We start from the raw sequence: 19,367 nt of genomic DNA, 5'->3' as shown, positions 1-19,367 counted from the left end.
TGATTCCATCGGCAATACTGTGACAAAGTTCTTGTATGAAAATATTTTTTGTAGATTTGGTGGAGATCGCCATTGATCGAGGCAGTCACTTTGTCAACGAGTTGATTTTGATGCTGCTGAAGACCAACTACAAGATCTTTCATAGCAAATCTTGCCTGTACTAACCAAGAGCCAATGGATAGGCCAAGAGAACTAACAAGGTTCTCATGACAATTCTACATAAACATGCCATTTGCATCCATCTTCATGGGCTCAGGCAATCCATGGAACCCTCTTGGCATATCACACTTATTTCTAAGCAACGACCAATCACACCCCTTTTTAATTAGCCTTTGGCTTGGAAGCCATAGCCCCCAGGGTAGGCTCTCCTACTTCTGCATATGCTTGGGCTTCTCTTCCTCTTCCCCTACCACATCCTCCATTTCTACATGGTACAACCATGATTTGTAAAGGGCTAGCTATGGTACCAAACTAGAGTGTAGTATGTCATGATATGTGGGTAGTCTAGAGAGAGAGAGAGAGAGAGAGAGAGAGAGAGAGAGAGATTGTATTATCGTCCATGGAGGTCAGATATGACCCATGGGACCAAAGAAAAAACATTACAAACGTGGGGGGATTTTGGGATACATCTTAGTTAAGGACTGAGGGTCCAAAAAGAAGGTAAGATAAGATAAGATGAACAAAATCTATGGAGAAGGGGGTGAGGAGGGAGCCGGTTTGGGAGTTCAAAACTCTTGAATAATGGCTTTACCTCCTTGGTAGTTTGCCCATTTCCCTGCTATGCGCGCTTCTCGTATCTTTTGTAGTTCAACCTTCTTTTGCTTGAGTTGAGCGGGTGTAAGATCTTCTGCAAACTACATTTTGGTGTCCTTGAGAAGCCTTGATTGCTTAAGAAATTCGATTCGGTCCACCTTGGTTTTGAAAGTGTAGATTGCATGATTGGTGCGAGGTTCGTGTGCAAGAGAAGTGGTTGTCGCTGGATCACTACCATGGGGATTGCGGATTGGATGCGGGCAAATGATTTGTGAAACTTGAGATCCCCCTCCCCTTTCCAATCGCTTGGGAGCCCACCAATGCGAACATTGAGGGTGATATCCTCCTGTCGTTGTTGTTCACGTAGCATGGATGCCACACGATCTTCGACCGTGCGAGAGATTACCTCTTCTACTTGAGTTTTGACCTCCTTTGTGACGGTCGTCTCTACTTCTTCTTTTGCATTCGAGAATTTGATTTCTATCTGTTTCAACTCCTCCTCCTTGCGTGGCAAGCCGGGCTTCGAAAGCTGAAAGCCTTTGTTTCAGTTCGTATTCTCCTTGCGGAGGCTTTCGACTTCGGTTTGAAGGGGGGTGATGTTGTCTACCTTCAGAGGTGTTGCTACGACTCCAACAAAACTAAGCTTACCTCGGGACGAGGCCCGAGTAGCCATGAATGCAAAGAGTGAGCTGCTTAGATCGGAGTAGCCTTAAAGGCTGACCTTCTTCTTGTGAAATAGAAAATCACCTGCTTGCTTGAAACAGAGAACCCCTTCTTGCTTGAAATAGAGAATCACCTTCAGAAACACCTTCTTGCTTGAAACAGCTAGGGAACCCTTCTTGCTTGAAACCTTAGGTCGGGTTAAGGCCGACCTTCTTCTTGAGTTCTTGAAGTCGTAGGCACAACCCACTGAAAGGCTTTCTTGAGGGCAAAATCAGGATTCGCAGGCAGCCGAAACCATCCAGGGCCGAAACCGAGCAGGGACGTGTAGTCGAGCAGGGCCATCTAGGACCAGCGCAGGGCCGAAACTAGAGCCCAGAGCCAGGACCAGAGCCAAGGCGTAGTCGAGCATGGCCGAAACCAGAGCTTTTGAGTCAAGCAGGGACGAAATAGCTTTGAGTCGAGCAGGGCCGAAACAGTCTGTGCAAGGCAGAGCAGGAAATTCTGAGTCGAGTGGGGGCGAGCTATGGCTTAACGCCCCCCCACAGGGCATCCTCTCGCCTAGGGGGAGGCTTGGGGGGGGGGGGGGGGGGAGAGAGAAATGGCAGCTAGGGTTTCCTAGGGAGAGAGAGAGAGAGAGAGAGAGAGAGAGAGAGAGAGAGAGAGAGAGAGAGAGAGAGAGAGAGAGAGAGAGAGAGAGAACATTATTTGAATTGACATATCAAATCTTGAAGCTTAAATTAATATTTAATGAGGGATGGAAGACCACTTTAGTTTTTAATTTAACTTGTTTTAGATACAATGGGAATTGGAATGGAGCAAGCTTTTCCAGCGAGCTTTGGCACTAGAGGGTGTGAGTTTAAGCACTACTTGTTTCCTTACTTCATCCCCTATGCTTTACTAGGGTGTCTATATATTTGTTTTGTAGCAGGTCTATTTGCAATACTTTTATGCTTCTTGTTGGATACCTAGTGGACACACATGTACGTTACTTAGTATCATAGGACAAATTCGATTTCTAGAAGGCATAAATGAAATCTCTCTCTCTCTCTCTCTCTCACTCTCTCTCTCACACACACACACACACACACACACACACACACACACACACACACACACACACACACACACACACACACACACACACACACACACACACACACACAAAGCATCACTGAAGTTTAGGAACAACTAAACTCGATATCATCAGTCACTGAAAAAATTTATGCAAGCATGATATTGATTGAAACCAAATCTATAATATCTTCACAAATAGAAGGCAAAATAAAATGGTTGCATCCTGAATGCCTGAAAGGATCTTCAATGCTTTTCTTAGGCTGATCACACACTAGATACTACCCACTAGTTCTAAAGTGCAACACCAACAAAATAAGGTGACATTAGAATGTCCATCACCTCTTATTGCACACGGCCATATGTTTTCTTACTCCATAGCTATGTTTGATACTCAATCCTCTCAGATTTTGGATGTCATCTTGGTTCAATGCAAAGATGGGTAGAGCATTATTCCACCAATCAACATGATGTTATGAAAAGTCTTACCAAAGATTATTGTTGTAGTATTGAGGCCTTAGAACATTATTAGAGTTTTGATATTGTTTTGTCATGGAGTTTGGGCATGTGCCTAATTTCTACTAGTTTGAGATTTACTTTCATTGTTAGATGCAATTTCTCCAACTCTTGCAGCTTCAATTACAGCACTTTTAGTGTATCGAATTTTGGATGTTAGCACCCAAGCTAATAGTTCTACTATTTCTTATCATATTGAGCTCTGTTTTTGTAATTCTATCTTCATTTATGAATGCAAATCGCGTCACGGTCAAACATTGTACTTTATTTTATTCATTCCGAGATGTATAGTTGGTATTAGGTTGGTATTTGGGGCCATGAGCTTCCAAAATGTAAGTGTTTGTTACCTAAATGTGATCTCTAGCCGCATATTACCCTAAGTTTGAGTCAAACCCTTCACTTTAAACCTTGACTAAGGTATAAAAGCCAAATTTTGTAAAAATGGCCTATGTCTTGGATAATACAAAGTGAGCGTAGGACTACTGTTGTTGTTGTTGTGTGTCTACCATCTTGCTTCTTCCATATGTATCTCTCTCATATGGAGTAGTGTTGCGATTCTGAGCATAGCTATGCGTTTGCAGGTGAAAGATCTTTCTTTTGATGTTCTTTTCTTGCGATATTGTGTAACTTTGAGGGTAGCCGTTTACATTTTGTTTCTGCTTGTAGTGCATGATTCACATGTTTAAATCAAGTTTTGAGCATAGAAGTAGATAGAGCTCACTTATAGGATGTTATAGAGTGCTTTGGGTGCTTCGAGTCCTTGAGATTAAGAATGAGTCGGTAAGGATAACACCTAGTTAGGATTTCATGGATTATTATTCCTTCATCATCTTGTTCTTTTTCAGTTGCAGCAAGAGTAGGGTAAGTATAAAATAGTTATTGTTGCATCTGTGCTTAAAGCAATTGCATATGACCAGCTTTTGGCCAAATTCAAAATAGGTGGACTTTTTTTGGGCTGGCAACTATGACACACATTTTCACATTCAAGTTTACCAATGCACCCCAAATAGAACGAGGAATATGAATATGTGCTAAAATTGCAACTTAGAAATCAAATATTCTGTAGTACACATGAAGCACAGATTTTGCATAAGTCCCTTCACGAGCAAGCTCCATATATTGCTAGTAGCATGTACATGTGGAAAAAGAGGGAATAGGTGTCATGGGCAGTTGTCAAGTTCCATTAGCCGGCGTGTAAACACCCTATTACCTAAGGCCTTATGCAGGCCTAAAACAAAATGCTTTCATACTGTTACCACTAGACCGCCCAAAAAGAAAATACTGCTATGGTCCCACGGAGGCCCAAAGAAATGCATGTAAAGGTAGTTGGCTGTTGGTTCCGTTGCCGCAGAAGTGTGGCCCTGCGAGCTTGCGCTTCCCTTTCCGGCCATGGAGGTGCAATCTCCATGCCCGCCAGGGGGCCCCTTCCAGAAGCAGCAGGAGGAAGTTGAAAAAGCTCTTCTTGTCACAGGCAGCGGTGGAAATGGTGATGACAATGCCCCGTTTCAAGAAGACGATCGTGTTCAATGGCTTAGACGGCGTGTGTGCGCAGGCCTCGATATACCAGACTTGCTCTTCACATACTTCCTGCTCGAAAATCAAACCCTCCTCCTCGATTTCTTAGAAAACGCCTCCTCTTCCTGGCTTATCCTCTACACAGCAGTATCCTCTTCTCATCAAACCCCTCGGCTCTCCTTATCTTCGCAGAATGCTTCCAGCAATGGCACTGCACCTGCTGTTACCTTCGCCTCTGAATCAGTTGAGCTGCATGCTTACACAGGTTCGAATCCCAGGGACCTTGGACGCATTGCAGAACATATGATGTACTTCATGAAGCTTAAAACCAGTGGCCTTGCAACTTGTGAGGACCTGGATGTTTTTCTTGAGTATGGAGTGCTGCCTGCTGGCCCATCTTTGGACTCGCTGGAACAGGTGCGTGCAAACTTTGGAGCAAAAATGTTGCCTATGAGCTGCTATCAGGAACTATGCAATTGGTTAACTAGCAAGGCTTGCAAATGTAATGATGACCAAAGGAGTAAGTCCATTGAAGAAGGAAACAAAGAACACCCACTCCAGGATGATGACAGGAAATTTTGTATGAAAGTATACAGCTTGCGTACATTGATATGTGGCAATATATGGTCTGGGAGTAGATAGAGCTTCTCTTGTTGATCAGGATACACAGACGAGTATTTGCATCATTTGCTGATGAATGGATTACAGCTGACCCTTTTTCACAAAGTTCATCGGGACACTTTTACAAAAGGATTTAGTTTGCATGCATAAATGTATGAACAGTGTGTGGTTTGGAAGTAGGTTTCTGGAGTTTGAGCTTCTGTACATGAGTGTAGTTTACACCATGAGTCGATCAATGAATCTCAGCTCTAGTATCACTTTGAATAGCTATTGCAAAGGCCAGCCTACGGAATATTAGTTCCTTAGGGGTCTCCACTTCATCAGATGGACCATATATGACCAAGTATGGGATGATAAAGAACAGATACGTAGGTTTTTGTGGTTTGAAGTAACAAAAACAAGCACTTACCCTCACAAGATAAGAAAAGCAAGTTATGCCTGACATTATAGCTGTCGAGCTAGGTAAGCAGGTTAAGCTGTCAGAGGGCTGACATTTGGGAAAGTGGGAAAGAAAGAATGAAGAAGACGGAGTATATTAACATCTACTAAAGGCTAAAACGGAATATGGGGCAAATTTGTTTACCGTGTTGTGATATTAGTATGTACATCAAAAATGGTGAGAAACCCAAATGTAATGTGGGGGTAGAGATGACCTTATATACCACAATGTGAATACGTGCTCAACTCGGCCAATAAGAGCCTTTTATGTAACTGGCAGCTGCAGGCCTGTGATAGAAACCACTGGAGTACTTGTGCACCTGTTGAACAGTGCAGAGCATTGAAAGTGGTACCTATGCTCATTGCTCATAGGCACTTGTCATGTAATCTGCTCACAATGGAGCTTTGATTGGGTTGGCGGGCCATCAATAACATGGTCTTTTAACAAAAACTTTATGATGTTCTGTGGTTCTTGATTGGTTGTTCATCTACTTATTTCAGCTCTTGCTCCAACTCTTTCTTCCGCTGCTGTCATCTGAAGACATACTTGGTGAGAGCAAATTCTGGGGAGTTAAAGAGACATGTCTCATGGACAGAATGGGCAATGAGCTTCTGAGTAACATGCAAAAAGTTCTTTCTCAGGTCAATGATTCTGCTGCATTGTATTGATGTATATATGCACAGGAAGGGCCCACATTCCATTGATTGCTTGCAATTTTAAACTTCCAGGTTACAAATGCAAAGCAATCTCTAACTCTGTCCACAAAGCTTACCATACCTTCACTTCCTCCTGACTGTCTTTACAAGACGGAAGTGGATTATGAGTTCCTGCTTGAGGTTTATTTTCAACTCATGATCACTTTTTGATTTTGACCGTTTCTCGGAGCACCAAGTTGTACAGCTGATGTTGGCCGTGTGTTAAGAAAGTTAACTTGCATTTTTCTTGTTTATATAAAGAATGGTCGGTTCATTAGAAAGCTTGTTAACTAGCGTTTACTTTTGGACTGATCTGACCTGAATGAAATTTTGTCGCAATGCTGATTTTGCAGTTGGAAACAGCTGCCAATGATTGGGTACCTGTTATTGAAGCTACTGTACAGCAGGAAGCTCAAAAGGTCATGTTCTCATGATTATAGCAAAGAATTCAAGCTTATCTCTAGGTGTATTGACAGCATTTCCCTAAAATAAGTTCAAGCTTATCTCTAAGTATATTGATAGCACTGAAATAGAATGTTCTACACATAAAACTGATATTTTTCCGTGTTGAGTTGGCAAGCCGAAAATGCATTTTGCAAGTGTGTCGAGCTTTAACCTCAGTCCTTATTTTTGCTACTGCATTGAGATGTGGCTATGAAAATCTTTATGACATTCCATGGACTATATGTCCTTCATCACTCGTGAAAGGCATATAATATAGTTCACTTCACTTCAGCTTTGACTTTGATGATCTTTCCCTTCAGAGCAATGAGGTTTACTTTTGATTGCTTTGAAGTTCCATAGTTTTGATAGTGATATAACATTCCTCATGGTTGTTCCGTCTTCTGGGGTTTCTCAATGATAGTGAAGTACATTCTTTACTAAAGTGTCTCCTTTTTTCCGTTTTTTTCGGGGGGGGGGGGGGGGGGATAAAATGAAATGATATATTAACATCTTCAAAAGGCCAAAATGACCTATGAGACCAAACCGATACACACTTGTGAATCTAATACCATGACTGGGTACAAAAAAAGAGATGCTAAAAATGAAACTAGAAGTGCTACTAGCTGGTATTGTGTGGGATATGTGTGATCACTGATACAATGGATGCCTAGTACAAGGGGGTGATGTAATGGGTCATGAGTCTATCCTCATCTGTACTCTGAATGTTGAGATAGTATGGCTCGAATCCTCAGCTGCAGTCTCCATTGATGTTGTGAAGCTCCTTTCCTTAGTCGCAGGTGTTTTGATCTAGAGAGAGAGAAATGAAATGAAATGTTATATTAACGTCTTCAAAAAGGCCAAAGTGACCTATGAGACCAGAAAGTTACAATGTGGTGGATCTGATACAAAGTCAGAGTAACAAGATAACAAAATGACAAAATAAAATACTATGGAGTCCTAAACTGCTAGGTGTGAAACTAAGCAGCTAGCTGGGATAGCTGAATCACAGGAGATCTAGCATCGGTCGTTGGCGGATCTCATCAATCTCCTCCATGGTTAGTAGTCTGACCGGGCGTCGTGCATGCCTGGCCAGAGTGCTCCGAATCTTCTGACGTAGCCTCCGTCGATGCTGTGTAGTCCTCTACAGCGTGGGCACTTGGATTTCCCCAGTTCAGTCGCTCGGTCGACCACTTGGCTCTCCCCTGGATGTTGTAAAGAAATCTGTGATCTGTCTCTGAGACCGTCTCTCCCCTGAGGTCCCAGCAAGCTCTCCCCAAGTCTGCGGAGCTCTAGTAGAAACAATTGGAGATCCTCGTATCTCATGACTTTAGAAAATGGTCCAGACAGTGGAAGTGGCCTCGTATCTCATAGTACGCCGGGCAATGACATGTGTAGTGCAGCTCTGTCTCTGGCTCTAAGCGACATAAGTGACATATCCTGGCCCTTGCTGGTACTCCTCGAAATCGGACATTCTCAATCTGGAGCTGATGTGAGGATGTGCGTATCTGCCCGATAGCGCATCGTATCCCATGAGATAAGTACATATCCATGTATGCAGGCCTAGTCTCAAAACCGTCCGTCCTCCATGAGTTGGAGAAGATGCTCTCTGTAGAAGGCCACCTTCGTGCCCATCTCCTGTGTCGGCTGTATCCATGTGCTCCTGGTATCTAACTGAATCAGATCTTGACGTACAAGTCTGGTGATCTCTGTCCGTGTAAGAGATAGGGAGGATGCATGCAGGGAGTACAGAGAGAGAAATGAAATGTTATATTAACGTCTTCAAAAGGCCAGAATGACCTATGAGACCAAACTGATACAAAAGTGGTGAATCTGTTACAATGTCTGGGTACCTTAGTACTAAAGTACTAAGAGAGAGAGAGGGTGGATATTTTGTTCAAATGAAAATAGTTTCTGGAAAAAAATGGCTAAGGCCCTGTTCAGATGAGGGCAGACGACCCTTCTCCAGTTCGAGGTGGCCCAATCATCAACTCTACCTTTTTCGATGGCTGTCACACAGGGCGGACGGACTCCATGGCTGCAGTCGACCTGGCCGCCAGCTCACGTCCAGGATTCTCTAAATTGTGACCCCCCCCCCCCCCCCTCCCCCCCCAAAAGCTGCTGAGGCTCCTCAGCTAAGCACTGATTGGTTGTGCAACCCTCCAGGAGCCCATTTCTTGTCTCTGTCCTTGGTTAGTATGACAGTGAGGTCGGACATCCTTAGCATGAAGGAAAAAGGTGGTCCCCCAAGGATTGACAGGTCACATATGCTGTCGGCCATGTGTGACGGGCCTAAGTTATACTATGTCACCATAAATTGTGGTTGAAAACATAGGTTAACTATTTGAAAACTTAGGTAATAATATAGGATTATTGTTGAGGTTATTACACTCGTCTAATTTTTAATGTAACAATGCATAGTCTTTTAAGCTTCTGCCAAAGTACATAGGGATGTAACAATGCACAGTCTTGTAAGCTTCTGCCAAAGTCTTTTAAGCTTCTGCCAAAGTCCTAGGGATGCAGCGGTTCAAACACCAAAGTTTTTGTTGTATTTTCTAGGGCTGCAGTGTTTGATCATTAAAACAAAGGAACGAACAAAGCAGTTTCTTTAAGCTATACTATGTGGATAAGATGCGGGAAATGGCCTAGAAAAAAGATAATTTACCACTTGTGAAACTTTAATTTTCGCACACTATCAACCATTGCTCAGATGAATGAGGCTTGCACATTGATACAGAAACTTTCTACCTGACTATACAGATTCCTATGGGCAAGCATCCGTTGTCAGAGCTGGATTTCTGGAGAGAGCGTGTAAACATGCTTAGCAGCCTTCATGGACAACTCAGTTCTCAGCGTGTCAAGAGCATAGTGGCAATATTAGAGGTGGGGAGTAGCAACATTGAACTACTTCAGAGTCTCAAGTCGCAGGTATATATGCCTTTGTGTGGCAGATTGCTTGATATTGAATTCTGCACTGAGAAAGGGTTCTGAGTCAATACCCTTGAGTTTTTATAATGCAGTACTCTGATCTTAACAAGATGTTTTTAGAAGCAAAAGACAACGTCAATTTCTTGACAACCTTGGAAAGACACTTCAAGGTAGGGCCCACTTGTTCATTTGCTCTTTCATGGTCGGTTCTCTTTGCTCCATCTTTTTGATACTTGTCTTCACATTGTCTTCACAAGTGAAGGTTCACATACATTCATAATCAATTTTATCATGTGTAGCAAATTCATCAAATTTATTGGGAAAATCTTACCCTCTTTGTTTCACACCATTGACAACCTTCCCGCTCCCCGATTGAATGTGAGAGAGAATCTTATCGTTGAGTTCTTCTCAAAGCTTGGTAAGGAGCCCAAGCATTCACAGCACTGTTCCTTTTAATTCTCAGATGGTCTGATCTTTGTTCAGCTTAGTTGAGGGTCTCCCTTACTTTTATCTGTTTCACTCGGGTAAAAGTTCCTTATGAACAGACAGATTATACAGGCATTGGGTTCGATCAGCTTAAATGATCTGTCTTAGTTAAGTTCAGTCGTGAAGCTGACTTTTAAAGATGTGGATATCAAGAGATTTGATTGTATTGTTGTCAGGACTGTAACATTTGTGAATATATACTGGTTACGAAAGGTTTGCAGAATGACACTAAGTCTTGTAATATCGCCCATTAATAGGGGAAGTATGCTGTGCGATCTGAAAAATCAGGTTAATACATTTATAATGCTTCTGAATTTGTCTTTTCAGACAATCCATAAAGAATCAATGATGAAGGTGTTGGAAACAATACCTCCCATGATGAATGCTCTCCGCATGGTGTGGATCATATCACGATACTATTCTGATGACTCTCATATGGGAGGACTTATGGAACGCATCTCTACACAGGTGAAATGTTCTCTTGCTGCCCAAGTAATTGGAAACTGTTACAATTTCAAGTGTTTGTATTCGACAAATAATTATATACAGCCATTTTCCAAAAAAACTAGGGTCTACTATTCTTTTGTCAGATTGCAGAAAGAGTGACGGAAGAAGTCAATCTCAAGGCTCTCTTTAAGCTACCTGCTGCAGAAGCTTTTCAAAAAATCAGGACAGCAAAGAGGGTACTAGATTCCTGGAGTGAGACTTACCTACAAGTTCGTGAGCGCATTGAACTGGGTGGTCGTGATCCACGGTACATTGCCATTTGTTCCAATGTTTTGTGAATCTCATATCATTTGTTAGTGCTGATTTTTTTTTTTGATTCCGTATTTCTAGAAATGCGCTCCGATGAGCCATATTGCCCCCTCTTCTCACACGCATATTCCCCCTTCTTTCTGCAGATGGGAATTTGATCGAAAGCGGCTTTTTGAACGTACAACGTATATGTCATCAATTTGTGCAGATCTTCTGACAATTGTAGAGGTTGTTAATGACTTCCTCCATTTTTTAGGCCCTGAGTTGAAGGCCGTTACTGGAGACATTGAGGGCATAGAATCTGTGATCCAGGTACACCTTTGTCCATACTATCTTCTCTTTTTTGATTAACATTTATTTCATTGCACTGGCTATATCTCAACGGTAATGGAAACCCAAAAGAAAGAAGATGCTTTGCTTAGAAGCACACCCAGAAGGGCTGCAAAAATCCCCTGAGAGGAAGGAATACAATGGGGAGATGCTCAAAGGGCAATATCATGCAATAGGGAAGCAGAAGCCAACCATGTGGCCTTTGACACTGGCACATAAAGCTGCACTCTAGTGAGAGGGAGGGCCTTTTTCATGAGAGAAAAATGCAGGCTGTGCTGCATGCATTTAGCGCTGCCATCTGGGGTGTGGATAAGCTCTTGCATACTCTCGGCTGGATGCAATGGTTGCCCCTCCAAAATACAAGAGCATCGAGCTCTTCAAATAAACACAGGGTAGGGCTCCTGCTCACCTTCCACCATACTTCCCGCTTTTGATTCCAAACCTTCATACGACACAGAAAAGTCTAGGGGAGAACTCCAGACGGGCCGGTGTCTCTGGAGCTGGATCCCCATGCTATCCACTTCCTGTTTGAAGCCAAGGGTGGGGCCAGAGAGCATTGACCATGCTACAGCTCCCCTGCTGAAAATCATATATGGTAGAAGAACAGACAGAAGGTGTGGAGTCCGGGGACACATTTACTGTGCTGGCAGGCTGTCCTAGTGTCGTGTGCACATGTTAATGAGGTCCCGTGTGCCTATTTATTGTTAGTGGCATGAAGGGAAAAGTTAGGGAGCAGTATGGTCGGATTGGAGCCTTGTCATCAGTGCTAGAAGTCTCAATTTGAAGCTTTCGCTAGCCCCCTAAAGTTTTTTTATTGCTTTTGAGTTGATACCTCTTATCTTAAAAATGTGTTATTGGGGTTTCCGCCATAATCGGACCACCAAGAATGCCTTTATTTTTGACGGTGCAAGTGGTGTTCAAAGGCACGTATTCCTTTTGAGAGGCATTTTGCTTTGGAATGTATCAGTGCACTGCTGGGGTCATTTCTGTAGCAAATGCATGAGTTTGGAAAGACGGCGTCTTGGAGGCAACATTCATTGCGTGATTCTCTAGCATGACTGCTTTGCCATCTTGGCTGTGTCTAATACTGGTCTTCTAGCCTTTGTACATAGTTGTTTGATTGGTCGTTTGACCATGTCCATTTTTTTTTTTGGTAAATGAGAGAGAGGAGATTGCACACCAATTAGGTCTCAACCAACCATGTCAAGGGCGCCCCATCTCATTTTCGGAATAGTATTTGCTTTCCATTGCATAAAAGGAATGTACATTACAAGATTACCACAATGCAAGACAATTGGGGAGATTACAGTTGCAGCAACTCTTCAAATGAAGCATCTCCAACCTGATTTGGTGAAGGAAACCAATCTTAACACTCCATGTGGGCTGCTAGTGGTCCACAAGGGGAAGATCTGGAGCAGGTTTTGCACACAGAGGGATAGACGACCGATCTTTCGCTGCAAAAATGCAAACCAAACTGCAAGCTTTTGTGGCTCTTAGGGCTGAAAAATGCAGATCTAAACAGTCATTAAATAGATCTAATGTAGGCTGAAAATCTGTGAACAATAAGACCTATGGCCATGGGGATTGTTGGAGGAGAGCGAGGATGACCAGCAGCAACGTGACTTCAATTGGCCTGATGAGGGCAGTGAGGGAGATGAAGAACACCATAAAAAGGGGCTGTAGCAGGGTGGTGGCAGCCTGGGTAAAATGCCAGGGAAGGTCATCTAAGCTTATCTTATGCGATAAGAAGTAGCCACATGGGTAGAGGCATGTCAGTTACCTACGGTCTTGAGGGCAGGCTTGTGTATATATTCCAGGCTAACTACAAGGAGGTTTATGTGGTGTTATTTGTCAATTATCTGCCTTGACAACACTGTCCCCAACTGTCAGGTGACCTACTGAACCAGCTTGCATTTTTTAACAGCTAGATAGACATGTGGGGGACTCTTCCTAACATTTAACAGTCTGTTTTCTAACTTAATCAGATAATAAGGTCCTTGCTTGATTCTGTTTCTGGTCTTGCTATATAATCTGCTTTGCAGAAAGTTCTTGGAATGGTAGAGAACGTAGAAAAGCTACCTTTTAATGTTTTCGACAAAAGTTATGCCTTACAATGGTCTGCAACAATGTCAAATTTCAACATGGACAGAGAAAACATCGAGCACTTAACAAAAGCCTTTATAGATACCTCTTTTAAAAAACTTCGAAGTGCAGAAGGTATGTGTATTAAGCACTTACTACAAAAAAAAAGTATTAAGACATCATATTTTGGCATTTGGGACATGGGTAGAGTTTTATACGATGGTGGTCTTTTATTTCTGTGTGTACTAGGAGCCCTTGATTTATTACAGAACTTTAAGACTATCAAAAGTGAAGGTGCAATCAACAAGCAGATGACTGACAAGTTCAATGATATCATAGCCCAGGTGGAGTGATCCTCATAATCTGGTGCTTCATAATTCATGACTTTCACTTGTTGCGTCAAGCTGTTTGGCACATCTTTCCAAATGATATGCCAAGAAAGAAAGTCTGATTGGGATACTTTCAAATCAGCACAACTTCATGGTGCTCATTGTTATGATATATTTTGCAGTTTCTCAAGGAGATTGACACCACACGTGGAATCTTTGAGCAAAACGTAGCAACACCTCTTAGTACTCGTAATCAGGTCCTCTACCATGTTTTAAAGGCTGAAATTTGTTCTTAAAACCAAAGACAGTTTATAAACATTGTTCATAATTGACAATTTTTACATCGTAGATAGGACCAAGAGGAGTCTTTTAGTTTTGAGAAAGATGATGCAAGGTATTTTTCTCAGCTCTTTGTTGGTTGTCCAATCAGCCACCTGTTGCTGGGTCAATCAATTGGGCCAGATGTCTGTTTGGAAAATTGAAGAAAACTATGCAAAAGTTTGAGAGCATTGGAAGTGAAATGATGAATGACCCTACCGCTCAGCAGGTCCAGTCCTTTCTGGCTGTTTGTTCACTTTTTGTACCTGAATGGTTGAATTGTAACATTTTAGTGCTGCTGTTACCAGATGAACATGTATTATTGTGCACTTGCGAAACAAATGCTGAGCTTCGAGAAGCATTGGGCTGGGCAATGGGCTCAGTCAGTCAGCCAGCAAGCAACAAATTATTTGAAACAGGTTCTTTATTTATTTCATCCAAATCTACCTTGCTTTCCTTGAAGATGGAGTCATTTTTTGGGGTAAGGGTGAGAAAAATTGGGTTTTGTGAATCTCAGTATTTATGGTAAATACATGAACCTGGTCTGTTCTGTTTTCGTAATAGGTTTAGTTGAAAACATTTTACCAACCTTGAGAAAGTTTACCAACTGTAGAAAGTCCAGACCATGGAGTCGCCATTAAAAACTCAAGGCTTCTCTGCCGTGTCTGGACTAAGTGCATGGCCATCCTTGAGAGGCTTCTATGATGGGAGGATCTTTATAGTTAAGTTTGAATAAAGGTAGAGTCACTTCTAGGATTTGCATTCTTTTGACCCACCACATGTCAGGTTGATGCTGCTTTGGGAAGGCTGGGATTGTCAAATTCTTGGCACTTTGGTGAAGAATCCCCATTCATGAACTGTGAACACATCACTTGCAAAAATACTTCCAAGATAATGAACCTCATACTCTGTGCTTTGATCGAGTCTCCAGTCTGCAAGCTGTCTCCCATCTGTATCCGCCACATGTCTCCCATCTGTATCCGCTCACATGTGGCATGGACTGCCTCGGGGCTTGATGCGTGTCAAAGTAGAAAATGATGTCCCTCCCTATGAAACTATCCTCATAGGCCCCTACATCAAGGCACAAAGATCCATTACAATTCCATGTAGCCGCTCTCAGTGTGGTCCCACGGGTCTCGCGCCGTCATGCGAAGCGCCTCTCCAGAATAACCACTCGTCCATCCTTGTAGAAGACAACTTTCCCCTTCTCTCGAGTTGTCATTATCTTAGGCATAACTTCTTTCATATGAGCAAGTTGTGAGAGTGTGAGGTCATCTCCAAGGAATATGCCTGTTTTCTTTAGTGTAGGACGCCTCTTCAAGAAGTCCTTTTTTGCCTCTATGGATGGGAAATGCATGAGTAGAGCTCTCTCCTTTGAAGTCTCCCCATTTCCTTGTGTCTTCTTTCCTACCCTCCATGCCTTTGTATGAGTAGCCTCACTACCCATCACGCGGACAAGTTCTTTGACTTCCCCTTCCACATCATCTCGGTCTTTTAGACCGGCTACTCATACATGCAAAGCTCTAGTCTTCCTTCGTTGCTCTTCTTCTAAAGTCATGTTAATGATTGTAGGAGTGGAGATAGATGTGGTTTCTTTTCTTTTGTCTTTCTTAGGAACTTCTATCCATTTCTCGGCCTTTATCCGCCTTCTTCTGCGTCTTCGTGATCACACCCACCCAAGAAGACGTATTTTGCCACATTCTGTTTCTCTTCCTCTTTGATCATCCGTACGTGTTCCTTGATGACCTTGATTTCCTCTGTCACCGAAGGTTGGAATTCACCTTCCTCTAGTCCACTGCTTGCTCTATTAGCAAGCTCTCGCTTGAGGGCTAAGACCTCTTCTTTGAGTGCTTGTGAATCTGCCTTAAGTGCTTGTATCTCTGCATGCAGGTCCTCTTTTTCCTTCTTCCATTGCACGCCTTCGCTGAGGAACATTTGAAGAAGGTTGGCCGTCTCCTTCCACCATCCTTCCATCTCCGATTTCCATTCCTTCATCTCCCTTTCCACTTGTGTTATCTGCTTGTTTGTAATCATGAAGGTTGCCTTCGTACGGGACTTGCAAACTGGTGAAGCGCTCATGACCTCCATCATAACAGCCCCAGTGCGACTGCTATAGGCGAACGCCATGCAATCGTTGCTATGTTGGTGATGATAGAAGCTGGAAAGCCTCATGCACTAGGGCAGCAGCGTAGGTGTGCTGGTGGTAAAGCTGCGACCGATGCACTGATCTGCAGTTCAAAAGTCTACGCATGCAGCGGAAACAAACGCACCAAGCAGTATCGTGAAACAACCAACCTGTTAAATTAACCTATGCTAAGGTTATGAGATTAAACGATCAAATTAGCGAAATTAAGGTCGCTATGCTGTGCGCAGCGTGAGTACAAAGGCTGGGAGCGTGAGAGAGAGAAATGAAATGAAAGGAAATGTTATATTAATGTCTTCAAAAGGCCAAAGTGACCTATGAGAGCAGAAAAAAAGAGAGAGAGAGAGAGAGAGAGAGAGAGAGAGAGAGAGAGAGAGAGAGAGAGAAATGAAATGAAATGAAATGTTATATTAACGTCTTCAAAAGGCCAAAATGACCTATGAGACCAATCAGTTACAAAATAGTGAATCTAATACCATGTCTGGGTACAAAAGAACTAGAAGTGGAACAAAATACTACTACTACTACTACAATCTAAAACTACGTGGGTGTAGCAGCTGATACAATAGGTACCCGGTAAACTGGATGTAACAGTGTGTGAAACAAAGATGGAAGAAATGGTGAGGATCCATCCTCATCTGCACTCTGGATGTCGAGAGAGTATGGCTCGAATCTTCTGTTGTAGTCTCCGTCGATGCTGTGTAGCTCCTCTCCTCAGTCGCGGTCGTCTGTATCTCTGTAGCTCCAATGCTCGGTCGATGAGAGTGCCAGTAGTGGTCGAATGAGTGTGGGACGAGCTCTGCAGTGGTGGCTGCTCCTCTGGCTGTCCCATATCTAGTGAAAAGAAATCTGTAATGTGTCTCTGGGACTGCCTTTCTCTAGCTCTCCCCAGTAAAGTGTCTCTATACCTGTGTAACTCAAGTAGATATAGTCCAAGACATCTCTGATCCTCATAACTCATGACCCTAGATAGAGGACCAAAACCCTCTCTGAATAAGCAGTGGAAACGCCCCCGTATCTCATAGAACACTGTGCAATGACATATGTAGTGCAACTCTGTCTCTGGCTCTCTCTGGCATAATCGGCATATCCTGCTGTCTGCTGGTATCCCTCTGAATCTACCGGTCTCAATCTCGAGCTGATGTGAGGATGTGCGTATCTGACCAATGGCACAACGCAAACCATGAGACATATGTGTGTCCATGTAGCTGGGTCGAATCACAAACCCATCTCCTGTGAGGTGGAGAAGATGCTCTCTATAGAAAGCCATCTTCGTGCTCAACTCCTGAGGCGGCTCTATCCATGTCCTCCTGGTGTCGAGCTGGATCAGGTCCTGACGAATGAGTCTAGTGATCTCCACCCGTGTAAGAGACAGCGAGGGTGCCTGAAGAGAATACTGGAAAGGGGGCAACCTGTCCATGGTGAAGCCATGCGTCTGAAACCATGAAGTCATCTGTGCATACCAGCATGAAGTGTCCCCCTGTAGAGCTAACTGTCTGGAAGACTCAAGGGCCAATCTAGCATATCTGTCTCTAGTATTATCCCATAGGCTGTGCACAAAGGACACTGATCTGGTAAGCGCCTCAATCTCCATGGGGGGGGCAGCTAGCTCCGCTCGAATGATCGCGTGAGGTACGGAGGCCTTGGCTCTAATCAATCGGGAGATCATAGATACCAAGGGCCTCTCCATACGTCTCCAACCATCCTGGCCTACAGAAGGTCCCCATACCTGTACCCCATACATCATAGCTGAGGCTACTAAAGTATCAAAGAGCCATAACTTTGTCCGAGGTTCCTGGAACTGAACCTGCGAACACATCCTCTCCAAGCCTCCCAAGGCCGCATAAGCTCTGGTCAGTCTAGTCTTTACTGCTCTCCCCAAAGAAAACCTCGGCCCAGTGAAGACTATCCCAAGGTAAGTGTATGCATCTGTATACTCCACAATCTCTTGACCATACGTGAAGGTCGGTGCCGATCTCCTGATCCACTGCGGTGTGGTGTTAAACACCATGACCTTGGTTTTACCAAGGTTTACAGACAATCCACTATCCTCTGCAAAACTGTGTAATGCATCCAACTGTCGCTGCATACCCTCTGGTGAGTCAGAGATCAAGACAATATCATCAGCATATAACAACAATGGGATCCACGTCCCTGCCAGCTGGGCACCTCTATCACCCTCTCTGTCAATGTAATCAGACACCTCATCAACATACATACCAAATAGAGTAGGAGACAATGGGCAACCCTGTTTCACCCCGATAGTGGAGTGAACTAAGTCAGATACCCCCTCTGGGGTGCGTACATGTCCCATCACTGATCTGTATAAAGCCATAATCCCCCAAATCAACACTGTGGGCACCCCCATCTCCTGCAGTCTGCGCATCAGTCGAGCTCTCGGTACCATGTCAAATGCTTTGCGGAAATCCACAAAGCTACAATAAATCCGTCTCCCATGTGACCTGCCCTCCTCAATGATAGCTCTGAGTGTCAGAATATGGTCAAGAGTGGAGAAACCCCTCCTGAAACCTGCCTGTCCCTTTGCCCGTACACCCTCACCCTCTGCCCAGTTACTCAACTGCTGCTCAATAATGGATGCATACAATCGTGCCAGTGTGTGTCCAACCATAATAGTGCGGTAATTTCCAGGCTCTGTAGGATCACCTGCCTTGAATATAGGCACAATAGTAGACAACCTCCAAGTCTCAGGTAATCCCTCACACATGGCACGATTGAACAACACTGCAAGAACCTCCATCAGCATATCCCTAGCATGTATAAAGTGCTCCGCTACTAGACCGTCATGATCGTAAGGCCTCCGGGTCCTCATCCTGTCAATGGCTCTCTTTACCATCTCAGTGGTAAAGAAGGTGCTCGTAGGTGGACATGGCTCTGTAGGATCTGGAAGGGGATCCTGCCCAGGAACCGTATATAACGATGCCGCATACTGGCCCCACACATCAGGAGAAGTAATCACTGGGGGAGGGGAGTGCTCATGGAAGAGTCGCCATGCCTCGCCTGAGTCTCTACTCAAGAACAACTGATACAAGTCTCGCTCCATCTGGGCCAGGTAAGCTCGTTTCTTCTTTCGCACAAGGCGCCGGAAAGCAATCCGCGACTGTCTGTAGGTGATGACTCCTAAATGAAGATCCCTCTGAAGCTGGGCTCTCATCTCTCTGCACTCCTCATCATACCAACTATTCTGGGGCATGCTCCCAGAATGTCGCCTCCGATCCGGTTGAGTGTGTGGGTATGCCTCTGATGCTGCATCATGTAGTGTC

General features: G+C 43.8%; 2 protein-coding genes across 2 annotated transcripts in view; one reads left to right on the top strand and one right to left on the bottom strand.

Annotated features, from left to right (window-relative positions):
* Positions 1–4,229: 4,229 nt before the first annotated feature.
* The window catches only part of LOC147427663 (dynein-1-alpha heavy chain, flagellar inner arm I1 complex-like), a 316,587-nt gene continuing 301,449 nt past the window's right edge, over positions 4,230–19,367 (top strand). The window contains exons 1-14 of the mRNA XM_086496532.1: positions 4,230–4,935; positions 6,079–6,219; positions 6,307–6,414; positions 6,627–6,692; positions 9,475–9,642; positions 9,735–9,812; positions 10,456–10,596; positions 10,719–10,882; positions 11,031–11,196; positions 13,257–13,431; positions 13,546–13,640; positions 13,808–13,882; positions 14,056–14,172; positions 14,252–14,362. Of these exons, the coding sequence (XP_086352658.1) occupies positions 4,393–4,935; positions 6,079–6,219; positions 6,307–6,414; positions 6,627–6,692; positions 9,475–9,642; positions 9,735–9,812; positions 10,456–10,596; positions 10,719–10,882; positions 11,031–11,196; positions 13,257–13,431; positions 13,546–13,640; positions 13,808–13,882; positions 14,056–14,172; positions 14,252–14,362 (2,148 nt within the window). The 5' untranslated portion in view covers positions 4,230–4,392. The remainder of the gene's footprint in view (positions 4,936–6,078; positions 6,220–6,306; positions 6,415–6,626; positions 6,693–9,474; positions 9,643–9,734; positions 9,813–10,455; positions 10,597–10,718; positions 10,883–11,030; positions 11,197–13,256; positions 13,432–13,545; positions 13,641–13,807; positions 13,883–14,055; positions 14,173–14,251; positions 14,363–19,367) is intronic.
* Positions 16,081–18,618, bottom strand: LOC147427664 (uncharacterized). Its single transcript, XM_086497758.1, has 2 exons — positions 16,881–18,618; positions 16,081–16,171 (listed from the first exon to the last, which is right to left on the bottom strand). Exons 1-2 carry the CDS (start codon positions 18,491–18,493, stop codon positions 16,081–16,083), a joined length of 1,704 nt encoding a protein of 567 aa, XP_086353884.1. The 5' UTR covers positions 18,494–18,618.

This window comes from Adiantum capillus-veneris, chromosome 23 (assembly GCF_014529385.1).
Source record: "Adiantum capillus-veneris isolate H3 chromosome 23, ASM1452938v2, whole genome shotgun sequence".
NCBI classification, from domain to species: Eukaryota; Viridiplantae; Streptophyta; class Polypodiopsida; order Polypodiales; family Pteridaceae; genus Adiantum; species Adiantum capillus-veneris.
The sequence above is the reverse complement of the archived record's forward strand: the minus strand, read 5'-3'. Positions and strand labels throughout refer to the sequence as shown.

What these genes read in the sequence shown, in the direction of transcription:
- LOC147427664 (XM_086497758.1), bottom strand. Translation starts at nt 18,493, where the DNA reads ATGGTACCGAGAGCTCGACTGATGCGCAGACTGCAGGAGATGGGGGTG. An exon ending in CAGCCACCACTGCAGAGCTC is followed by an intron (nt 16,172 to 16,880) that starts GTCCCACACTCA and finishes TTTGAACTGCAG; the next exon opens with ATCAGTGCATCGGTCGCAGC.